The sequence below is a fragment of the Plectropomus leopardus genome, chromosome 3, assembly GCF_008729295.1.
Source record: "Plectropomus leopardus isolate mb chromosome 3, YSFRI_Pleo_2.0, whole genome shotgun sequence".
Taxonomy (NCBI): domain Eukaryota; kingdom Metazoa; phylum Chordata; class Actinopteri; order Perciformes; family Serranidae; genus Plectropomus; species Plectropomus leopardus.
Window position 1 is genome coordinate 36,481,739 of NC_056465.1, and position 24,832 is coordinate 36,506,570.

The following is a 24,832-nucleotide window of genomic DNA, read 5'->3' on the forward strand; positions in this document are numbered from 1 at the left end:
ATTTCCTCTCACGCAGGCGCAGAACGTTCGTGCGAGTTGGCCATTGGCTTAAGTCTTTGTAGTGTGTTCAGTTGCAACTTTTTAGCCAAGAAAAAGGCAACGTGTGGCAACGAAACAGTCTGCCTTTGTTTGCAAAAGTTCTTTGACGTTAGGTTTTTTGTGTCTGGGCCCCTAAACCTAACCACATGTTCACCACAGCATTGTTAAAATATTAAAAAAAAAAATCACTGATCTGCAACATAAAAACATTAAAATGTAAAGTATTCATGGTTTACAGAAACATGCAGTGCTGCTTTTAATGTGTCAATAAACAACAAAACAGGCACCCCTGTTGCAGCCACACTTAATGTGACAGTTTATGAGTAGTAATCTTCCTTCCATCAAGGAAAGTGTAAAAATAACTTTCTTAACAGTAGTGTAATACTTAAATATGTTAATGAGTTCATACAAAACAAGTGCTCTGCATTGGTAGACAGAGCAAACAGCAGGCACTGTGGCTACAATAAGGCGGCTCACTCGGCCTTCATTTGGTCCCTGACGTCCGAAGGCAGAGTTTCAAACAGTGTCTCTTCCACAATAAGGCCACTGCGCTTCAGAGCACGACAGCAACCGAGCTCCTGTGGGAGAACCTCAAAGTGGTTGCATTTGAGGTCCAAGTATGTCAGTAGAGCTAGGTAGGAAATTTTTGGCGAGAGTATGGACAGCGAGTTCTTGCCGAGCTTTAGCGTTTTGAGCTTTTTGCAAAAGAATAGTTCATCTGGTAGATTTTCGATTTTGTTGCAGGTGACGGAGAAATACTGTAGACTCTGAAGGACTCCGATTTCCGGAGGGATGAACCGGATGTCGTTGTTGGACAGGTCCAGGTAGCGCAGCTTGTTGCACAAAAACAGGTGCGAAGGCAATATCTCGATTTTGTTGTGGCTGAAGTAGAGGCGCTCCAGGCTGCCGAGCTTCTTGATGTGCTCCGGGATGTACATAATGCCGTTGTACCAAAGTTTGAGGCAAGTGAGTTTTCGAAGGTGCTGGAAGCTGATGATCTCCTCGATTGAGCGGAGGTTGTTTTCTTTCAGGTCAAGCTCTTGCAGATTCGTTAGGCTGAAGATTGCATGCGGGATACGTTCCAGATCACAACGTACAAGCTCCAGCTCAATCAGGTTGGTCATCTTCTTCAGGTTGTTGAGCATCACCAGCTTAGTGCCATCGTTGTGTAAGTACAGGCGCTGCAGATGACTGGAAACATCAACTATAGACTGGGGTATCTTGGTCAAATTGCTCTTGAGGGAGAGCGTTTTTAAGCATTTCATCTCCCGTAGTGACTCAAGAACTATATTTTTGGAGGCGTCAGGGCTGAGAGACCCGGTGAGATAGAGCTCCTCTAAGTTTCGCAGCCCGTACATCCAGTTCGGAAGCTCCCTGTTATCATCGAATTTCACACGAAGCACTTTCAGGTTGTCTTTGAGGAAGGAGGTAGCGGTTGTGTGCAGCTTTAGAGAGCACTGGTAAAGCGATAGCTCCTGAAGGTCCTCCAGCTGAGAGATGGAGGCAGGGATGGTGACATTGTTGATGATCTCTAGCTTGAGTGACTGCAGCTCTGTCAGCTCAAAGACGGTGTCCGGTAACCCCGGGAGCATGAACAGCTGGAGCTCGAGTCTGTTGTTGCCGTTCATCTGCAGCCTCTGACGCAGTTTCTCCGGAGTCCACTCGTGGTTGAGGTTCAGCTGCTTTAGTTTGTTCTCACTGACCTCGGAGAGAAAAACTGCGAATCGTTTTGAATAAAGCGGGTCATACTGATCGATCATGTGTAGCATGAACGCAAAGTCGTTCTTGACGTCTGGGATGTCGTTGATGCCCGTTTCCTGTCGCACATACTCAAAGGAGTATTCCTTCAGTGAGCGGTAAAACAGCCAGTAAGAGGTGTAAAGGCTTGTTAAACCGTAGACGGCAACTAAACACAGGTAGCAGTAAGAAAGCTTCGAGAACAGGTGAGCCATCGTGTGATTACACTCAAAGTCTTTGTAGCCGGTCATGTCCTGGATCTCAACTTCGCAACGCACTCTGTTCCGCACTTTATTCACGAGAGAGCTGTTATAGCCGATGATCAGGAGGAATTTAAACACCTTGAACACTGTCTGCCGAACGTACATGAGATAAAGAATGTCTCCCTCCTCAACATGCAAACGAAACTTCTTCACCTTCTCAAAAAGAGCTTTAGCTTGTTCGCCCTCTTTTTTATCGAGAACACTTGCTGATGGCTTCTCAACGACGATCTTTTCCGGGATAGACCGGAGGGACTGCGTCTTCTCCAAACTTCCTTCTCCGGGAGACACAGTGATGTTAGACCTCGAAGTAGCGCTCTTTTTATGGTCCTTTTCTTCGGGATTTTCTCCCGACACCTCTGACAGAGCTCGTGTGGTCCAGGGGGAGTCGAAGCACTTGCCGAGCATGGAGATAAAATGCTCTATTTTAGAGCTGGAGCCGGGGAATTTGAACCAGAAGTTGCTGCACACCATGAAAATCAGAGTGTGTATGAGAACCAAATAAGGGAAGTACTTGGCATACCAGTGCAGAGCCTTCTCATAACACATCTGATTGATGAAACTGTACTGTTGAAGATCCAGATCGGTTTTAAGGCCTGTCATTTCTCTTGGCACGGCCGAAATGTTGGCCTGCAGGTGTAACAGTGTCACTTCCACTTCACTTGTGTTTTCCGAAGGCACCGATACTCTCTGAGGAAGGCAGATGATTTTGTCTTGCATAACCTGAAAGGAAATGTAGGGAAAAAATAAATATAAGACAAACTTAAAGGACATAATTTCAACATTGCCCACACCAATGCAGCATTATTTGTTGACACTGTATTTTCAAAATGTTGATAAAACACCCATCGAGTGACGTTACACGACTGATGTTCAAAACATTACAAGCTTTATTTCTATTGCAGCCACCGCACTAGCCGTCATTATTTCCAATCGGGGCTGATGTAGGCGTGTTATGGAGCCATGATGTAAAGGTGAGCCCCTTTTTGTGAGGTGATGGTCTACGATTTCACAGAGGAATTGTGGGTTTAAAACTTTAGGATCCGCTCAACTTTTGATGGGTTATTGCGATGCAGTAACTGCATCTGCATCATGCCGGAGGGAGGCAGTTCCTACTGACAAGCACATAACCATAGCATCATGTGACCTTGAAAAGCCAAAAAAGTTTTGTCATTGCAGTTTTGTGAAATTTGGCTTTTTGGAATCACATAAAATACCACCTCATGCGAGCGTAAAAACGTTTTTGTGATTTTTTTTAATTGACATGTTTCCATTAGGCATGTTTTATATTCACAGTTTCACTTTGAGCAATTTGAGGGTTAATGGAAACCTGCCTATAATATAATATATGGAGGATTCAAGGGTTAAAATGGTAAAACGGTAAAAAGTGAATTTTCTGATGACTTGTGTAACCTGGTCTCTCTCATTAACCTGCATCTAAAAGCAAACTAAACATTGGACAAAAGTTAGTCTGAGAGAACAACAGCTGCCTTTAGTGTTGACTGCAAATGACGACATAACGGCCTCTTCACTGTGCACAGCTAATAACAGGAAATGGACACTTTGATTCAATAGTGGAGGAGCTGGGGAGGAGACATTTTGTGCATGTGAGGGTCGAAACCTATACTAGTTTATATAAAAAACCACACTCAGAAAACACATTAATGGTGAAATACAATCAAAACATCAATACATTTAGTTGCTAAAATTCAAAATCTAACAGTTACAGTACACGGTTAAAAAACAAAAGTGCAAATAATCATCTTCAACGTGTGAACATCAGTTCACTGAGGGATCATTCTTGATCCAAATAAGATGTTTTTGACGGCAGAGCTTTTTAAAGTCTCTTTTTGTACACAGACAATGACAAAAAGTAAATGAACATTTTAATTCCAGACACCTCCACGGTATCTGATAGAAAACTGATCATGGGAAGTGTTACACAAAAGAACATGAAGATTCTGCAAAGATCTATAATTATGGAATTGAGACTTTTTAATCAAAAATAGTACTTAAAACTATGGGATAAATCTGTAGCCTTATATCTCACTTTAAAGACAAATGCAAAGATTTTATGAATATTAATGTCAAAAATAGTCAGCAACTGCAATTTATAAAAGAGAAGTGCACTTGGTACAACAACTTTAGAGAAGGTCGCTAATCTAGCAAACTGTTTCTGCAGCAGCAGAATTTAATTTGGAAATGTACTCGCCTGTACAATATTGCAATGTTAAGTATGAATAGATCAAACTATTATAGTGTTATGAAGCATGTATTGTGTACAAACCCTCTAATTTTTCTAATCCCAAGAGATTTAGTGACTTTATTGCATCCAAAACCAACCTGTTCTCTCCATGAAAGGTCTGTACGACATTAAGGGCAATGCAGCTGTGATGCAGCACATCACAGACTGAAATGCAAACTCAGGTCTGTTGGGGTCTCTGCAGAGCTGATCTGCAGAGTTTCACAACCTCTCTGTGTATTTCTGCCTCTAGCTCTAAAAGCACACGTGATTACTGTGAGAGGCAACGAACACAAAACGGCATGTTGATAATGTCCCAACTTATAAAGTAAACCGGACTGCATAAATAATTATCCACTCAATTCTCCAACTATTACACTGTGTCCAAACACTGTTATAGCGAGAGTGGGAAACAATAGCTGCTCCGACTGTGATTAATATCTTGTTAACAGTTTTTCTAAAATTGTTTTGCTATAATTTCCAGGATTTACACTGCAGAGTGTCGCAGGAGCCAAAATAACGGCTCTCCTCCACACGGAGAGAATTTAAGCACCAGGCTGCAGGAGTTTGGAATCTTATGTTTACTAAAAGGGGGCTGGGTGGGTAAATGTTTCCACTGGTAAACTCCTGTTGGGCTGAATGCTTCCTTTGCTGCACAGTCCAGGTTGTAAAAGCAGGGACTCAGTGCTTTTGAGCTGGTGCCAGCGCAGGAGGCACAGCAGCCAGAGAGCCCAAGCTTGTTCTAGTAAATTAAATTACTCTTGATTTAATGGAAAAAAATAGTAGGAGGACTCCTTTTATCTCATAAACATGCTGCAGTTCAAACTTGTGTTGCATAAGTGCAGTGATACTCAGCTTAGGGCCTGCATGCCAAGTCTGGCCCCTGTTAAGGTACCAGGCGGCCCCCCAAATCACTTTCTAATTCACAATAAAAATACAGTGATTCACACCGGGAATTGTTTTGTACTTTAAGTATACATAAGATGCCAGAGTGCACAAAACAGCATTAAAATAGAGCTTGTTTATCAAAAAGAGGTCCTAGCTAAGCCCCTACTGTCCTAAAAATCCTGTAAACGTCCTGAATCCTAGAAACATCCTAAAACTGTAGAAATGTCCCAACATCCGAGAAACGTCCTTAAATCCTTGAAACATCTTAAAATCCTAGAAGCATCCTTAAAAACTGCCTAAAATCCTCGAAATCTGCAAGTCCTAGAAATGTCCTAAATCCTAGATACATCCTAAAACCTGAGAAACGTCGTAGAGTTCTAGAAAACTTCCTAAAATCCATGAAACATCCTAAAATCCTAGAAATGTCCAAAAATCCTAGAAACCTCCTGAAGTCCTAGAAATGTCCTAAAATCCTCACATCCTAAAATCTGAAAAACTTTCTAAAGTTCTAGAATCATCATAAAGTCACTGAAACGTCATTAAGTCCTAAAAATGTCCTCAAATCCTAGAAATGTCCTAAAGTCCTAGAAACACGCTGCAATGGTGTGTATTAGCTATGACGCTCGCTTATTTCTCGTTGAGAAGTGCGAACACGAGCTGTGAAACCTTACGCATCGCATGAGCGTTTGTGCCTTACTGACCTGCAGAGTGCATCCAAACACACCGATCATGAGCATGATGACGGACAGGTAGTCGGTGAACACGTCCCACCACGGCTTCAGGACTCTGAACGCCGGCTGCTGTTCAGAGAACTGCCGAAATTCCATCACAGGAATCATGATGCCTGTGAACAAAAGAGAGAAAAATTACCCCAAATACCTCTCAGTCAGTACAATGGGGGACATGGTCTGGCCATGGAGGGCTGAAACAATGATGTTATTTAATTCACGGGACAATAGATATTCCGGTTTTTAACGACTCAGTTAAAAACAGTTTGTCCCTCATGTCCCCGTTGAGATGAATTGTAATAACTTTGGTAGATTTTTTGTCCAGTGCAGGGCAGTGGATCTGCACATGAAATAATGTCGCTCTAGTCACCCGTCCAGTGTTGGTTTTGGACATTCAGGGATTAAATGTCAATTTAAGCTGGTTACATGCAGTGTGCGATTTTTGCTGAGACAAACAGCCTTGTTTATTTATGTGTGGAATTTGATTTGCAGAGCAGGGCACCTCTGCAGCACCACAGAAAATCAATTTAATGGTACGTTTTCACACTTTTTAAATTTATGAAATTATAGCAGCTCCTGCAAAGTGGATATTGCACTTGGCCATATTGCAATATGGATATTGGTTTTGGGCGTTCTTTGGGTTATGTGTAGGAAATGTTCCAAAAATCACAAGAAATTAGTAGATTTAGAAAATTATTTTTAAAAAATCTTGGGAAAAATCTCTAGGGGAAAAAAGATGAAAGCAAAGAGAAAAAAAATCTCATAATCACAATTACACATTTAAAATTATATTACAAATTATTATAATTTCTAAGTGCTTTTCCCATGTCATTTCCTGTTTTGTTGTACTTTTTTTAAAAACTTTTTTTTAAACTAATCCTTTCTTTTTTTCTAATATCTTGCAAGCTTTTGAGTGTTTTTTTCTCCTAATGCTAAATGCATCTTCCCATGTTTTTGAGAGAAAACAAGCCAATTTGCTCAGGTTTCAAAGGATTAAACACAAACTGAAAAAAAACAGTAAGTCGTTCTTTCACACTCTCCGACTATGAACCTTGAATTTTAACATCTGCTCCTCTTCGGCTTTAACTCAGCAGAAAAACAAAGCCGGTAAAAACTGAATGTTTCCTCAGACTGATGAGTCCATCTGTCGTGGAGCTCCGACATTAAACAAATGCACATTACAAATGTAATTATTTAGAAGTCAGTGCCCACATAAGACTAAATAATGACTCATTTTGTGGAGCTTGTGTTTAACTTTATAGCCTGAGAGGCAAACATGTTTGTAAAGTGGCTACCCACAAATTAAATTAAACCAAATCTCAGTCCTTCCTTTGTTTACACACAGCACGCTCATCAAGCTGTTCATCGCCTCAAAGACTGTTAAAAACCTGCCGAGCTGAACAGCATGAAGACGAGCAGCGTGTGACTGATGCAGCTCTCCGCTCTCTCTGTGGTCACCTTCTGCAGAGTGCTTACTGCAGCTGCAGTGTCCTGTTTCCAAAATCTATCTGGCAGTCAGTTCGCTGCAGTGTCATTCAAACCAAAAAGGCCTCAGCCATGAAGATCCTGCAGAAGCACCGGTGACAGTTTTCTTTAGCTGCGTTCAGATGCTTTTCTACATGCTAGTTAACCCTTTGAAATGTGAGCAAATTGATTCGATTTCTTTTTTGTCAAAGACAAAATCCAGTGACCAACTTGGCAAGAAATGTCCCAAAAATTGCAAGAAATAAGTAAAAGATGTCAAAGAAAATGATTTAAGATTAGTTTTTCAAAAAGGGGAGGACTTATGAGAAAATAATGAAAATAAAAAAACTGCTGCAATTTTTTTCTTTTCTTTTTTTTTTCAGGACCCGAGCACCTAGTGTTGCCAGGACCCTCTTGGAATGCAAGGAATTATTAGGGCGGACATGTCCGACAGCCCGCTCCAGCGTGCAGACATGTCCGACAGCCCGCTCCAGCGTGCAGACATGTCCGACAGCCCGCTCCAGCGTGCAGACATGTCCGACAGCCCGCTCCAGCGTGGTAACGTGCAACAGTCCGCTCCAATGCAGACATGTCCAACATGATACTTTTTTTTGGCTTATTTTCAGGAAATGTTCTTATATATATTTATTTTATTTTATTTTATTTACAAATTTCTCGCACATTATTGGGTCATGTGTTATGAAGTTGCTCATCGCCTCTTTCCTGTGTTTGAAAGATCTGAAACCATTTTGCTCAGGTTTTAAAGGGTTAAACATGATCCTATCCCAACTATTGCTTTATGTATTTAGCCCTTTGAACCTGAGAAAACTGGCTTGATTTCTTTCAAAAACATTGAAAGAGGGCAATGAGCAATGAAAAAAGAAGACCCACAAATTAACAAAAAAAATGGTGTATTATTATAAATATAGTCCCCACCACCACATTTTTTCCTGTCTTTAAAAAAAAAAAAAATCTAAATCTAATAATTTTTTGCAATTTGTGGAAGATTTCTTAACAAGACGCTCATTGCTTTTTTTCCATGTTTTCTTGAAGGAATTGCACCAATTTGCTCTGAGCTCAGAGGTGACAAACTTGTGCAAGCATGTGAAATCAACACAAGAAAACTGATGTCCCTCAAAGTTTCAAAGTGTTAATGGACTAGATGAACAATAAAAATGCTAAAAATTTAAAATATCCGAATACAGACTTGCCTGGTATGTGTCTAAATGTTTTGCAGCTATAATGAATAATCTGAGGGAGACTTTTTGACAAATCATATCTTTGATAGCTCAGTTAAGTTTTCCACACAAAGTGTCTCCATTGATTATTCCATGTCTTTGTCGGGACAGCCGGCAGGATGGACAGTGTTTACCCCAAACTGTCCACTGATGTTTTTGTTTAACCCTTGAAAATTTGGCAAAATGTTTTGATTTCTTTCAAAAACACTGAGGGCAGGCAATGAGCAACTTAACAAGACATGGACAAAAAAAAGGCAAGAAATAAGTTAAAAAAGAAGAAAATCACCTGAAAATAACAAAAATAGAAACTTTTTTTTAATGTATGTATAATTTTTTATGTAACAGAATTTTAAATAAAAAATAGAATAATTATGAACATAGTTTCCTGGATATTTTTTCCTTTTAAAAAAATTCAGGTCATTTTCTTCTCACCTTTTACTAAATTCTCGCAGTCTGTGGAATATTTCCTGCCAGGTTGGTCGTTGCCTTTTTACCCACCATGTCTTTTTTTGAAAGAAGTGTAACCAGTTTGTTCAGGTCTCAGAGGCTATTGGCTTGATGAAGGCGTCTCAACGAAGCACAAGAAAATTATGTTAATGCAGATTAAGGGTTAAAGTTCAGCCAAACTACAAGAAGCATTTTTCTGACTCAGCTCCAGGCGTTTCTATCTGTGCAGCATCATGTGCCAAAGTTTGAGATATCCATCTCAATGGAATTTTGTTTTCAGCATTGAAAAATGTTTATTTAATCAAAAGCAGCATCTTTATCCAGAAACAATGATCCAGTGACTCTCTTATACTCAGGGGACATTTTTCATCGCAGAAAACTTTTTAAAGAAATGAACAGCCCCCACGAAAAGTCTTAACAGTTTGTTCTGCAGTGATAGACATAAATATATATATATATATATATATATATATATATATATATATATATATATATATATATATATATATATACTTACTCACTGTACTTAAAAAAATATTTCACAGATATGCAGTAGGCCCTCACATAAACTTGTTCTGTTTCTGCAGCAGAAAAACACAAATACTTTTGTTACATGAGCAGAGAAAACAATGAAAAAGATAAATAAATATATGTGTATATATATATATAGCCTATATATGTTTGATCAGCGCTGCCGATTTTTACCTTTTGATCTCTGTTTTTTCAACCTCCATTTTCTCTGTGCAGGAAACAGTGTGGCGTCCACTTCCTGTTCACAGTCTCTGACTATTACAGCCAAACACGCGTCCACTGTCAAAAGCAGCCGACCGCTCCTGTATCATGTCTTTCTGTGTCCCTCTCTGCTCTCCCGGCTCGTGTTCATCATTATGTTGTTTTAACTGTAATACAGTCACATTTCACATTCACTAACTGGTTCTTCAACACACAAATTCCTCTAAAATCATGTGAACCTTCTTTTGTTTGAAGTAATTTTTGGATTTTATTAGGTAGATGATTTAGCTCATCAGCAGAGCCTCTTGACGAATAAACTGAGCCTTGTGTGTAAAAAGTGTGGAGTTCCTCTTTAACTCTTTGATACCTGGATTGACATCAGTTTTATTGTGCTGGTACGCCTTTCATAAGCTATTGGACCCTTTGAAACTGAGCAAACTGGTTTGATTTCTTCAGAAAACATGGGGGAAAAGGCAATGATGACGCTGTCAAGAAATGTTCCACTTATTGCAAGAAATAAGCAGGTCTGAGAAATTATTTTTAAAAAGCTAGGGACAAATGTTGAGGGAAAAAAAAACTATAATAATCATAATTACATCTTTACAATTATGTTACAAAATTATTATAATTTTTAAGCACTTTTTCCGGGTTATTTCCTTTTTTTTTTTTTTTTTTTACAGAAAACTATATTTGTAATAACTTTATATTAGAATTATGTTACAGAAAAAAAAAATTAAATATTAATTAATGTCCTTTTTTTTTTGTTTGTTTTGTTTTGCTTTTTTTCCCACATCATTTTTTGTAACTTTTTTTAAAAACATTTTTTCCCCCTTAGTTTTTGGGTCAAGTCGTGTTAGTTGCTTGATGCCTTCTCCCCATGTTTTTGAGATAAATCAAACACATTTTCTCGTGTTAAAAAAAGGGTTAAAATAGGGTGGGTACAAGGAAAAAAAATCATAAGAAACAGCAGAGTATATGAAGGCTGTAGTTTGCATTAGGAAAAATCCAGTCTTTCCACTGGATGAGTCAGCCATTGAGTGGAGCTGACCGGGCCATATCCTTGTCCCTTCCTGACAGGAAATTTGTCTGAATCCCAGATATCCAAAAACAGACATGTTTGGAACACACCCAGCCCCGGACACACAGAAACTCCTCTCTCATTTAGGAAAGAAAAAAAACGCAGTGCAGATTGAAAACATCTCTGGTTGTTATAATAAGACACTTTTACAGACTTTAAAAAACGGAAGAAGAAAAGTGCAATGTGGACAGAATATCTGAGTCAACCTGAGATCAGCACGAAGCATCAAGAAGTCATCCGGTCAGGAGTTAAGACACTGAGGACTTTTAAGGGCTGATTTGAGGGCTGATTTTAAGGGCTGATTACAGCTTTTTAAGGTCCCCGTGCGCAAAATTACGCGCCGTCACAGCGCCTGTTTGGATACAGCAGGTAAAGTGACGGTAATCTCAGTGTAAACTAGTTTTTGGAGACGCTCCGCAGAGCGCAGATGATGCTTTTTAAACGTCGCATCAAACGCGCTCTGTATCATTATTCACTGTATTATTAGTTCTTATGATGATAGCAGTTTTAGGGATTTACCTTCCTTCAGACGACAGCTGGAGTTGAGGATGTGGGTCTATATTGCGATCGGGTCTCGGATCATGATGTGCGCGGTCCCCTCTGCTTCCCGGAGCCTCGGCGGGTCGGTGCAGGCGGTGCAGGCATGTCCTGTCAGCCGGAGGAGGGCGGGGACTGCTGGAGACCGAGCACAGACCTCAGTGTTTGGGATGAATGTTTTTAGGAGACAGCTGAGAGGGGAGAGTCCAAAACTGCAGCAAATCTCTGCTCATAATACACAGAAACACCCGAATCCTCTGTGCTTTTTATACACGTTTGAGTTTCGTATTTGGCTTTTCAGCCTGAATACAAAGTATCTTTCAGCTCAATACCAGTGTATTTATACCACACAGTACTCTGTACTTATGGAAAAATACCAATATGTTCAACCAGCAAAAGCCCCGTCATCAGCAAAACACTTCAAATATAAAATGAAAATATTTCATACATTTCATTTCCATTGTTGTAAAGCTCTTTAATATGGCTGCCAAACCAGAAAATAATCAGTGTCAAGTAATGGGACAGATTTCGCGTTAGAACCAATTTTTTTCACGTTTGAACAAGAAATGTTATTGTTATAACATCTTTTTTAAGTACTTACTCAAACTTATCATGTTATAACAAACATATTGTATTTTATCTTTTTACAACAAGATATAATAACAACAATATTTTATTTCGTTATTACCAGATGCTTTTTTATCTCTTATTGACAGACGCTTATTATCTTGTTTTAACAGTATACGATTTATCTTTTTATGCAAAGATATTTTTATCTTTTTATGAAAAGATATATTTATCTTGTTTTAACGGTATCTTGCTATAAAAAATACTTTGCATGCTTTTTATCTTGATATTACACTATTCTTTTTATCTTTTTATATATCAAGGCACCATTTATATTGTAAAACTGTGACACTTTTTTATCTGGTGTAACCTGACACTTTCCCTCTTGCCTCAAATATAAGCGCGTTGAGTTCACAGATTTAAGGAAATAACAGCACTGCATGTTAACTGAATTTTTAGCAGCACCGTCTTTGGTCAGCTGATGAGTTCACGTGTGCAGTTTCCGGCGGCCGTGAAGGCAGCATCACTTTCTCCATCTGATGACGTCATCCCCTCCCCTGACCGCTGCCGGGATCCGTCGGGCAACGCAGCAACTCAGCGACAAGTAAGTTGTGTTGCTGACCCCGCGGTGCCTTAACTCCTCTCACTACATGGTAGGTGTGTTATCTCAGAGGCACTGACGGCCGTTACTAACATCACCGACGTTCACCGACAGACGAAACTAACAGCAGCCATGACTCTGTTAGCTGCGGCTAGCTGCAGAGAGCTAACAGCAGCCTGCGTGTGTGCAACCTCAGTGCGCGTAACCTGAGTGCGCGTAACGGTACTCAGATAACGTGGCTCACTAACAACATGCATGTTTCACTGGAGGCAACAAAATATGCTTTTGCGCAAATAACGGGTTAAAAAGCTCCCTGCATTATGTTAACATCAGTAACTGTTATTGTAAAGGTGGTTGCAGGACTTTTTAGGGACTGTTCGTTATGAGCGAGAGGGGAGGAGGAGGTGCAGAGTGAGGGAGGCACTTATAATATTTTTTAATGCTTTCACACCGGGAGCAACATCATTTTCTTGTGCTGCTTTTTGCAAATATCTGAACATTTGATCTCTGAGCAAATTGATGCGATTTCTCTCCAAAACATGCGAAAAATACAAAGAGCCGCCTGGATTAGAGATGTTACATACTTTGTGAGAATAGATTTAGAAAAAATGTTTTTAAAATGCAAGGAAAAAATATCTAGAAGGCGAAAGCAAGGGGAAAAATACATTTATAATTATTATACGTTATATTACAAAATTAGCATAATTTTTAAGCAAATTTTCCCAGGTCGTTTCCAGTTTTTGTTTGCTTATTTATGCGTATTATTATAACCTTTATTATTATTATTTATTGAATTTTTTAATCTTTTTTTTTTGTACATTTTACTAATTTCTTCCTTTTTGGGTCATTTTTTTTCTTTCATTGCCCACTGCCTACTTTAATGTTTTCATAAGAAATCAAGCCGATTTGCTCAGCTGGATTAAATATCCACAGAAAGCCTAAAACCTGCAGGTAGGTTTGAAAAACATGTTCTTTAAAATCTCACCGTCCATAACGATGTGGAATATGGTTATTTATGGTGTGATTGAGCATGTGTCCTCGGATCCCTCGAGGACACACAAGGAAAACATATTTGTAGCTCTGAGTCATAAAAAACAAAACGCAGTCACACTCCAGCCTCAGTCCCTAAAGGCTCCCTGATACCAGTCTGAAGCTGTCTGGAGCGGATTTATTATAGTGAAGAGGATTTTTGTGCAGCACACTGGCGCCATCTGTTGTTGATATGCAGAATGAGGTTGAATATTTGGGGGAAAAGCCATTTACTGTGAGCCCCAGGTGACTTCTTCTTTGTCTAAAAACAGGACAAAAGTCAGCCAGCTTTACTCCAGAGCGTCTGCAGGTCCTTAAAAACTCTTAAAATGTCATGAATTTAAAAGCATTAGGATTTAAATGTCATTAGATATCCTTAAAGTCGAATTTTTCAGGTCTTAACTGCAAAAGACGGGTTATGCAATTTTATTTATCTGCCTTTCATAAGGCTGCGAGATACACAAAAAAAAACATTGCAATTATTTTGACAGATATTATGACATAAGTTACGTTTTTATGTGGATGGTAATTTTTGCATTTTAGTTTCTCTAAGAAAAAAAAAGAAAAATGATGGTGATGTGATCCGCCAAACAAAAACATTTTTTATTACGACAAAACTGATCTGCAGTCGATTTAAAGTACTGAAGTATTTTTCTTCAAATGTCTGCTGAAGAAATTGGAGAAAATAAAACACTGTCTTCGAGGTTCCAAATTTTCTAAAATTTGGCTCCCCTTCCTAGAACATGTCGGGTCCATTCAGTTGAATATTGTCCCCATCGGTGGTGCGTGTGCCCCCCGTCACGTGTACCCCATCACTGTGCCCCCCTCTGGCCTGCTAACCCTGCTTTTCCAGTCCTAGTCCTGGTGGTACATCTGCATGAGCAGGTCATTTTGTATTTGTGATTACGCATGCACTCATTATTATCTGCTTTTTTTTTTTTTTTTTTCCTTTTGTTTGTCTGTTTACTTGTCTTTGTGTTTGTTTTTGTTTTCTTATTTCCTGTTGCTGTTGTTGTCCTTGTAGTTATTATTTATGATTACCTTTTAAGACTATACTGCTTGTCCCATGCATTTTTTCTATGAATGTCTCTACAAACAACCTTGCTTTGCTGTATTATTTGTCTAGTTTTCTGCCAATTGTATCTCTTATGGACATGTATGGCCTTACACATTGTGTTTTTGAAGTTTTGTATAAAAAAAGAAAATGTCTGTTGAAAAGATCTGTGGTGACTTCTGAAAATTTTTCTTGAAAATCTCATAAATAAATCATATGTAAAAAAAAAGAAAATGTCTGTTGAAAAGATCTGTGGTGACTTCTGTAGCAGCTGGTGTCCTCAAAAGAGATGTCAGTGGCACAGTAATACCAAATATAACTAAAAAATAACAATAATACAATCACAGAAATTATTATTATTATTATTATTAATAAAAGTAATTAGTTTTATTTCTGTAGTGCTTTTCTAAAGCAGAGTTAATAAGTGCTTCACAATACATAACCATATCAGATAAGAAAACAAGGTAAAACAACAGCATGACCCTTTTGACTGTAAACATGTTGTAATTTTTAACTTATTTTCCATCTCTCTCTGTTTTTGTGCAGCATGAACATAACACGACGAGTCCTGACCGGCTCTCAGTTCGCCCGTCACTCAGCCAGCCTCACCTGCAGGAGAAGGTTCAGCACTTCACAGGTAAGTCGCCTTTAAACTCGTAAACTCTCGTGTTTTATTTTAAAAGTTAATATTGGCTGTAAAGGAGCTGCAGAACAGTTCCAAGGCCTTTTCTTACCGTAATTTAATGTTTTTAAGGTGGACTGAACACAGTGATTAAATCATAATCTGTAAATACCCCATAGTTTCAGCTTTTTCAGACTAAAACACGAAACATACACAGTTCTGCTGTTTTTAACCCCTTCAAAGCAACATCTGAATCAAACCTTCACTGATGCAGCCCTCAAACAAAACCAGTCATACACGTTATTGTCCTTCAGTTTTCACTGAACTTTCATCTTAGAGTTTATGTAAGATGCAGTATTTATACTGTCGGGGTTCGTAGTTATGAAAAACCTTCTTAAAAAACATTAAATTTTCAAATAGCAATGTCCAAGCTTGGAGATGTTTTGGAAAGCTAAATATACCCTGAAAGTTTTCAGAAAATGTTGTTTCACAAACCTGTATAACAACACATGATGTGTTTAAGGACCGTTGGAAATTTGAAAATCCAAAAATCACTTCTGTTGATGATAAATGGTGTCTTTTTGGTGAGTTGTAAAGAAAACATTTTTTTGAATTACCAAAAAATTGTTATTTAAAAATCACATTTTTTTTTAAAGAAAAAGGCTTTTAAAAAAAAGAAGAAAACATGCCTTCCAAATCTTAATTTAAAAAAGGTCATTTTTTCGTTACAACTTGTTGACATTTTAAGAGAAAAAAGAATAACTGCCAAAATGTATTTTTTTTTAAGAAAACATACCTTTAACCATAACTTTTTAAAGAAAAAAAGACTAAAGTTTTTCCTTTTAAAAAGATCAGAAAAATTTTAAAGAAAATTTTAAAAACATGATAAAGAGTATTGCGGGTCATTTTTGATAATTAATGTTCTTTAAAATTTGCCTTGCCTATATATATTTTTTTTTTATAATTTTCTTCACAGGAGTTTGGCTGTTAGGCTGATCTTGTGCACACTAGATCTTATGTGTACAAGATAACTTGTTCCCAAAAGATAAAAAACTTCTAACTTTCTACATGATAATAAATTGTGCACACAAAGTAAATAAAAATATCACCTTTCAGGACTTTAGAGACTCTAAAATTGAGCAGCTCTGTGTAATAAGTGATGGGTGATAAATTCGTGTACTAACTGACCATAAATCAGCCTCTGTTAAAAACGTTGAGCTGCTTGTGCGGAGCGGTGAGATGCATACGAGCTCAGCTGCTCTGACTTGAAGCGCTCAGTTTGCAGCGAGGACGAGGTGTTTTTGGGAACAGCGGCTGGACGGTCTGCTCAGGTTATGCAGTTATGAGATCTCAGCAGTTAAAAAACCTCCGGTCAAAGTCCTGCTGTGTTAACGTCCAGCACTGAGTGAGCGGCTGATGATTGTTTCACTGCCGGCAAACAGCTTCTCAGACGAGCAAGTAAGTTTCTGTAAAATGTAAACGTGACGTCGATCGATGTGCATTCAGGTGTGATGTGTGTTGGTTTTGTGTTGCAGCGTATCATGATGTCGCGGCACACACACTCGAAAAGAATCGAGGGGCTGGACAAGAATGTGTGGTAGGTGAAACAAAACATTCAGGTCTTTGTTTTGCTCAGCAGGAGAGGAGCGCTCCTCACAGGCCTCTGATCGGGTTTTAACATCTTTATTATGACATGAAAAACAGCCGGATTTCTGTTTGACCAGAGCAAAGTAAGTCTGGTTAACGAGGCGTGAAGCACAGCGGCTGTATATGCTTTATGCTCTTTCATTTTAAATTTTATTCATGTCTTTAAAAATTTTTAATATATTTTACACTAGTGATACTCACTTTACAAACTGCGGGCCAAATCTGGACCCCAGAGGGTGCCAGGTGGCCCCCCAACCATTTTCAAATTATTAAAAAAAAATAAAGTGTTTTACACTGTGAATTGTTTTTGTACTTTTAGTACATATAAGGCGTCAGAGTGCATAAAGAAAGGAAAAAGAGCTTGTTGATCAAAAAAAGTGCCAGTGGAGGATCCCCCACACCCCCGACAGAGGTCCTCACTAAGACCCTAATGTCCTAAAATCCAAAAAATGTCCTAAAATCAGAGACATGTCTGTCAATCCTGTAAACGTCCAAAAATCTTAAAATTGTCCTTAAATCCTAGAAGTGTGCCAAAATCCAGGAAACATCCTAAAAGCTTAGAAATTCTCAAAAATCTGACAACCTTCCTAAAATCCAAGAAATGCAGTACCATCCGAGAAAAGTCCTTAATTCCCATAAATGTCCTAAAATCCTGAACATTTCCAAAAACTGGAGAAACTTTTTAAAATCCCAGAAATGTCCTGAAATCATCGAAACTGTTGCGACTGGCCTCCTGTCATTTTGCCTTAGAGCGAAGCAAGTTGAGTATTCCTTCTTAACATTTTCCATTTTCGTTTTTTTGTAGCGCGAGACTTCAGTTTAACAGATATCCTGTGGCTGTTTGAATAAAAATGTGTCCTTTAGTGACAGAGACATTCTGGTCTGTCCAGTGATGTCTTGTTTCATTGCTGACTCAGGGTGGCGTTTACGTCGGTGGCGGCGGACCCCTCCATCGTAAACCTGGGCCAAGGTTTTCCAGACATCCCTCCACCTGCTTACGTTAAAGAAGCTCTCGCAGAAGCTGCATCGGTGGACAGGATGAACCAGTACACCCGAGGCTTCGTAAGAAACTAACACCTTAACGTTTCGCGTGAATCCGTTTGTAAAGAAAAAGTGCTGCTGAGGGACTGGAGATAGAAATGAAAACTTTTTATTTAACCTCTGCAGACCCTTTACTCTGTAATTTTGGGCATTAATAAGCAGCGCAGTGACACGTGACCTTACGTGGAACTGAAATGCATCATTAACCGACTGAAGTTCAACTCATCAAATTTTATAACGTAGAGCTGAACATTCGAATGCTGTGCAGCTTTTATTTTTGCATGTTTTTCAGTCCTCTCTAAAGGTGGTATTTCTGCAGAGTGTCAGATAACGATGAGTTCACACTCATATTATGAGCGTTGGATCCAATGGTGGCTGCGTGGACTTGTTTACGACTCGTGTGATCCAAACGTGTCCGATAACTCCCGAGCAAAAGGTCAAAATTTATCAAAAAAAATGATTTCCAGAATCATTTCATATATTTTTATCTCATGAAATTTCTGCATCGGTTCATATTTTCACCACAGTCACAAAGTTATTAACGGGGCGGGCTGATAGCAACCAAACCATCTAACGCCATAAATGACGCTTATAACATTACATAAAGAGAGGATTTTAAAACATTTGGAGTGATGATAACATCAGAAAATATAACGAAAGACAATCAAGCTCCATCTGAAAACCACAGTAGAAGCTTCACATGTTAAAAAAAACCAACATTTGGTTCAACCCCATCAGAATAAATGATAAACTGTAATTTTGTGAAGAAATGTACCGTATGTGTTACCAGCTGGTGAAAATTATTGACCCAAATTTCACAATCTGATTAAAAAACAAGTTGATTATTTAGTTGTTGGCTGATTATTCCCTCTAACTTTGCTGTGCAGACAGAATAAACTGTTGTTGGTTATTGTCATTTTCTCAGCTACCAACTAAAGTCAAAGTTAGCTAAAACAATTTATAATTCACATTGACTGAGATATTTGCTCTTTACTGTCGTTTTTATGACTTATGTCTTGCGTTGGTTTGTCAGGGTCATCCGACTTTGGTGAAGGCTCTCTCTCAGGTTTACGGGAAGGTCTGCGGGCGCCAGATTGATCCCTTTAAAGAAATCCTGGTCACGGTGGGAGGTTACGGTTCCTTATTCAGCACCATGCAGGGACTGGTGGAGGACGGGGACGAGGTGAAGACATTTTCTCTTTCTCACACAGAGTTGTTTTTATGCAAACACACATATACTTTAAGAAACATGCTCCCCAATGCTAGAAACATGTTAAAATCCTCAAAACGTCCTAAATCCTAGAAAAATCCCAAAATCTGAGAAATGTCCTGAAATCCTAGAATTGTCCTAAAATCTCAGAAATGTCCTAAAATCCGTGAAACAACCTAAAATCCTAGAAACGTCCTAAAATCATTGAAACGTCCTAAAATCCTAGAAACGTAAAATCATGTGCTTAAATCCTACAAATGTGCTTAAATCTTAGAAACATCATTGAACTATACACAATCCTTGAAATGTCCATAAATCCTACATATGTGCCTAAATCCTATAGACATCCTAAAATCCTATAAACTTCCAAAATCCATTGTCCTGAAATCCTAGAAATGTCCTAAAGTTCTTGAAACATCTTAAAATCCTTGAAACGTCCAAAATACTAGAAATGTGTCAAAATCCTTGAAATATCCTAAAATCTAAAAGTGGCCAGAAATCCTAGGAATGTCCTAAATAAAAGTAGAATGTCCAAAAATCCTTGAAACGACCTTCAATCTTAAAAATGTCCAAAAAATCCTGTAGATGTCCTCAAATCTGAGAAATGTCCTAAAATCCCAGAAACAGGTTTGGAGCTGCTGCAACTGGCCCCTGGTCTCTCTTTTCATTTCGTAAAATTGGCCCCAAAGCAGAGCGAGTGGAGGCCCCTGCTGTACGTTGTATTTATTGTGTAACGTTTCTTTCTCCAGGTCATCATCATCGAACCTTTCTTCGATTGTTACGTCCCGATGGTGCGAATGGCCGGAGCCAAACCTGTGCTGATACCGTTACGCCTCGTGAGTTAATCCCACTAAAATCTCGTCACGTAAATTCAGTATCTACTTTACCCGCTGCACATCTCGAGGACGTTTGTAGGTTTGACACAAAATGTCTTCTGTAATGTTTTAGAAGTCTGGAAAGAAGACAATCACGAGTGCAGACTGGTATCTGGACCCAGATGAGCTTTCCAGTAAATTCAACTCGAAGACAAAAGCCATCATCATCAACACCCCCAACAATCCTATCGGGAAGGTGAGCGTACATCCCAGCCGTCACTCGTCGTGTCTCAGAGACGGGAACGCTCGCTGACAGTGAAAATCGGGCGCTTTGAGTGATTCCTGTCGTCTTCCTGCAGGTTTTCACCCGAGCGGAGCTGCAGATGATCGCTGACCTCTGTATCAAACACGACACTCTGTGCTTCAGCGACGAGGTTTACGAGTGGCTCGTCTACAGAGGACACCAACATATCAAAATCGGTGCGTTTTCAGCTCGACAGAAATGTTTGACAGGAATGTAATCCGAGCCGATCGCTGTCAGCCGCCTGATAATAGAAGCTCGTCCATTCTTAGCACAGCTTTCTGCGTGCGTGCACTGATGTATATTACTTCTTGAATTACATGCATCACATTGTTTTTCACTTGAAACTGTGTTTTTTTTTAACACCATTTGGTGTTAAAGGATAATTTTGGCATTTTCTAACCTGGACTTTGTTTTCATGTGTTAATGTGTCTAAGAAAGAGATGTAGTAGTAGTAGTAGTAGTAGTAGTAGTAGTAGTAGTAGTAGTAGTAGTAGTAGTAGTGCAGTATTGAGTGAGAGGGGCTGCAACATTTTCAAGGTTTCACAATATTATTTTAGCTGACTTCAACTTATTTGCGTACCAAATTTTGGATTTTAATTTGCCTCTATGGCGGCCATAACGAAGGCTGGAGGCATCATATTTTCGCGTTGAGCGTCCCGCCATCTGTCCAGTCCATTTTTGTTAACACGATATCTCAAAGACACCTTGAGACGACCTTGTCTGTCTCATTTCTGTTGAACGCGATATGTCAACAACACCTTGAGGGAATTTCACCAGATTTGGCACAAACGTTCACTTGGACTCAAGATGAATTTACTACAATCTGATGGTCAAAGGTCAAGGTTATGGTGACCTCATAAAACATGTTTTTGGCTATAACTCGAGAATTCATACGCTCAAATTTCACACAAATGTCTATTAGGATGTAATGATGAAGTTTATATGCAAATCTGCAAAAACGCGTTTCTGGACGTTACTCAGCGTCAAAGCCCAGAAACAGAGGGGCGACATTCTCAGGTCAGACACTGAATTGGTGACGCTGACCTTGAAGCTTGCTGTTTGTCGACATCGTCTGTGGAAGAAACTATAAGTCATGGCGGTAATTCAAGTATTTTTCAGTTTCAATGTCCCAAAATGTTGATGTAGTTTTCTTTTTTTTTGTAGCCACTCTTCCTGGAATGTGGGACAGAACAATCACTATCGGCAGCGCCGGGAAAACATTCAGTGTCACCGGATGGAAGGTAACACATCTGTCGATTCGGAGCGAAATTTTTAATATTCAGCAATCAGTTCTTGCTCATCATGCCGTTTAAATTTGTGTCTCCCAGCTTGGTTGGTCTATAGGACCCGAACACTTGATAAAGCATCTTCAGACCGTCATGCAGAACACTCTGTACACCTGCCCGACACCTTTACAGGCAAGTTTGCACAGCTCCTAAATATTTCCCTTGAAATCCATAAAAAAAGCAGAGTGATTTTATTTTATTTTATTTTTTTAAATTTTATTTCATTTTGTTTTATTATATTTTGTTTTGTTTTGTTTTGTTTTGTTTTAAGATTTTTGATGTTTATTGAAAAGGATAAAAGCCTGTTAATGAACATCAACATCAAACACAAATGTAAAAATACCAGAGTTATCAGGACTGCTGATTTACATCTGGAGTCTCTTGGCAGGTAACAGATAACAGAAATATAAAGACAGTAAGATAAAAGGAAAATAAACAAGAAAAAAAAGCAACAATTCATTGAGAGGACAAAAGTGCAGTAACAGTAGCAATGTCAACTGTACGGCATAAAGTGCGCGATATCAAATGTATGGTGCAAAGTTCCTCATCTAAGTGCAAAGTGCAAAATTCAACACGCGTTTGTTGTGCGCATGTATCACTGCATAAAAGGACAAAAAGCTATATTACAGATACAGTGTATAAGGAGAACCCAGATAAATTGATCCTCTCTTATTGTATTTTTTAATTTATTTTAATTTATTTTATTTTATCATTGTCTTTTTTGTCCGAAACATCTCTCCGTCTGTTTGTCTCCAGGAGGCTGTGGCTCAAGGTTTGTTGCATAACTTTGCGATGATGGATCAGCCCGAGTGCTACTTCTCCTCGCTGGCCGCAGAGCTCGAGGGGAAGAGGGACCGCCTGGCCGCCATCCTGCAGGAGGCCGGAATGACTCCCGTCATCCCGGAGGGAGGCTACTTCATGCTCGTGGATGTGACGTCTCTCAGTGAGTTACTCCACACTGAAACTAACGTCGCTCACAAGTTTTCACCAAAAGTTTGAACCAAAACTCTCACAGAGGCATCTTTTTTATTACTGTACTCCACGTTTGTGGGTTAGCGTGCCTGAAGGCCTGCAGAGGGGGTTAATATTTTAAAAGCAAACTCAAGATTTTGGTCTGGCTTTTAATTGAACTTTACCTATTTATTTATTTATTTATTTATTTATTTATTTAGTCTTTATTTATACATTTTAGTCCGTTCCACTGTTTTTCTCGATGGTATGTCATTTTATTATTATTTAGCATTTTATCTATTATTATACTTTGTGCTGTTATCCTTTCATTTTCCTTTTATCTATTATTTAGATGATTATTATTTTTGTTGCATTTATTATGATTATTATTGTCGTTATTGTTATTATTATTTTTTTTAAAAATATTTTTATCTTTAAGTTTTATCCTGCCTCTAATGTTTCCCCACTTATGGTAGCTTTTCCTTAGTTCCCGGTTTTAATGAGTACTCTTATTTTATTGCTTTAATTAATTACAAAGCCTTGCTGCATCCGTGCAGGTGTGCCTGTGTGCAGGTGTGCCTGTGTGCAGGTGTGTGCCTGTGTGCAGGTGTGCCTGTGTGTAGTAGGACTTCTTCTGGTTTTGTTATAAGAAGCACTTTGTGTTGTAGTTTTGCTTGTATGAAAAAGTGCTACACAGATAAAGGCTGATAGTTTGATTACGTTGCAGAGACTCGTAACAGAGAGAAGAAATAACTTTTCAAAGTTTTCATTGTGATTAGAGACAGCAAATATATTCAGCACAGTAGATCTATACGTTAAAGCGAAGTGTGGTTGTGTTGAAAGGTTTTATTCATTCAAAGTTAATTCACCTGAAACATTTATTTGCATTAATATTGAAGTGAAAGAATTTGAATTTTTAGTCGCTGTGTTATGAGCCATTAATCTGCTCTGTGTTTGTAGATCAGGACCTGTCACATATGGTTGATGACGAAGCCTACGACTACAAGTTTGTCAAATGGATGATTAAAGAAAAGGTAAATTGATTGGGTTTGATGGGTTCAGCCCCCTACTATATACAGAATATCTAAATTCTGATGTAGTTTCACTCACATTGTTTTTATTGCTTTTTAAAATGTACTTTATATAGAAACTGGCCGCTATTCCAGTCACAGCGTTTGTCGGAGAGGAATCCACGAAGCAGTTTGAGAAATATATTCGCCTTTGCTTCATAAAGGTAAATACAAATACAAGACTGTCACAAACCAAAAACACAGCCCATCCAAAATGATAAAGATTAATGCATTTTTCTTTGGTGGGAAAACAATATATTAATAACCGTCAGTCGTCTTTCAACAGCAAGACAGCACTCTGGATGCAGCAGGAAGCATCCTGAAGAACTGGAGGACGGTTTAATGTGACAGAAACGTCACTGAGTGTTCAGGGAGGACGAACAGCTCCGAGCTCAAACGAGGGAACGGGATTTCAGAAATTGCACTCTGGAAACTGGAAAAATGCAGTTAATAGCAGAATGCCGTTTCATATTTTGACCTGTGTCCTGTTTTTAACCTCGGTAATGAGTAGTTTTTATTAATCCCTTAAAGTGTGAGCTGACAGGTGAGAGGTCATTTCGATCAATTTACCCAAAGATCCAGTGGATCTGTACACCTTACTCATTCCTATTGTCAGACTGTGTAGACTGATTCAGTATTTTTTGAGTTAATATTTGCACAGGAGTTTAACATTAACACACACCACAGAGAGGTAAGCAGAGGACTGTTTTGACTGAACCTTTCTGCCTTAACAGAGTCTTTATTTTCCAATTAAACTAAAATCCAGACACATTTTGGGTTCAATTGTGTGTCAGAACTGGTTGTGGAATTGCGACTTTTGAAAATAAAGGTTTGATATTTTGTTTGTCAGCATATAATGTGTTAATCTTGATGCAATTAAGCTCTGTAACTAACGTGTTACTTATTTAAAAATTGCATTAATTGCCGGTTGACATTTCCAACTCTAAGAAGTTTCAGTGGGCTGAGTTTGAAACTAAAAACCTGAACTAATCTTATTATTAATATGACTATTACTATTATTTATAATTAGTAAGTAATAGTAATAAAAGAAAATACTCTGGTGTGCACAAAAAGTAAATACATAAATTAAATGACAAATTAAAAAATTAAACTAAACTAAAAATATAAATAACTAAATTATAAAACATATACTATATTTAAGAAACTTTAAAGAATCAAATTATATGTAAAAAAAAACCAACAACCCAAAAACCTAACTATTATTATTATTATTATTATTATTAT

General features: G+C 38.5%; 2 protein-coding genes across 3 annotated transcripts; one reads left to right on the plus strand and one right to left on the minus strand.

The window, feature by feature from the left end:
- Positions 1-247: 247 nt before the first annotated feature.
- Positions 248-11,501, minus strand: lrrc8c (leucine rich repeat containing 8 VRAC subunit C). Its single transcript, XM_042483754.1, has 3 exons — positions 11,373-11,501; positions 5,868-6,010; positions 248-2,759 (listed from the first exon to the last, which is right to left on the minus strand). The coding sequence occupies exons 2-3, from the start codon at positions 6,003-6,005 to the stop codon at positions 513-515; spliced, it is 2,385 nt and encodes a 794-aa protein (XP_042339688.1). The 5' UTR covers positions 6,006-6,010; positions 11,373-11,501; the 3' UTR covers positions 248-512.
- A 936-nt stretch (positions 11,502-12,437) lies between these two features.
- LOC121941048 (kynurenine--oxoglutarate transaminase 3-like) lies at positions 12,438-24,439 on the plus strand. Of its 2 annotated transcripts, none has more exons than XM_042483756.1 (14): positions 12,438-12,561; positions 15,188-15,278; positions 16,799-16,860; positions 17,828-17,972; positions 18,985-19,134; positions 19,911-19,997; positions 20,110-20,232; positions 20,336-20,456; positions 21,445-21,521; positions 21,609-21,698; positions 22,323-22,509; positions 23,478-23,551; positions 23,665-23,751; positions 23,874-24,439. In XM_042483756.1, exons 1-14 carry the CDS (start codon positions 12,497-12,499, stop codon positions 23,928-23,930), a joined length of 1,416 nt encoding a protein of 471 aa, XP_042339690.1. In that variant the 5' UTR covers positions 12,438-12,496; the 3' UTR covers positions 23,931-24,439. The 2 variants fall into 2 exon arrangements, with proteins under 2 accessions (XP_042339690.1, XP_042339691.1); XM_042483757.1 differs by having other exon boundaries at positions 12,489-12,610.
- The last annotated feature ends 393 nt before the right edge of the window (positions 24,440-24,832 follow it).

What these genes read in the sequence shown, in the direction of transcription:
- LOC121941048 (XM_042483756.1), top strand. Translation starts at nt 12,497, where the DNA reads ATGACGTCATCCCCTCCCCTGACCGCTGCCGGGATCCGTCGGGCAACG. An exon ending in ACCAGTACACCCGAGGCTTC is followed by an intron (nt 17,973 to 18,984) that starts GTAAGAAACTAA and finishes TTGGTTTGTCAG; the next exon opens with GGTCATCCGACTTTGGTGAA. An exon ending in AATGGATGATTAAAGAAAAG is followed by an intron (nt 23,552 to 23,664) that starts GTAAATTGATTG and finishes TACTTTATATAG; the next exon opens with AAACTGGCCGCTATTCCAGT.
- lrrc8c (XM_042483754.1), bottom strand. Translation starts at nt 6,005, where the DNA reads ATGATTCCTGTGATGGAATTTCGGCAGTTCTCTGAACAGCAGCCGGCG. An exon ending in TGTTTGGATGCACTCTGCAG is followed by an intron (nt 2,760 to 5,867) that starts GTCAGTAAGGCA and finishes ATTTCCTTTCAG; the next exon opens with GTTATGCAAGACAAAATCAT.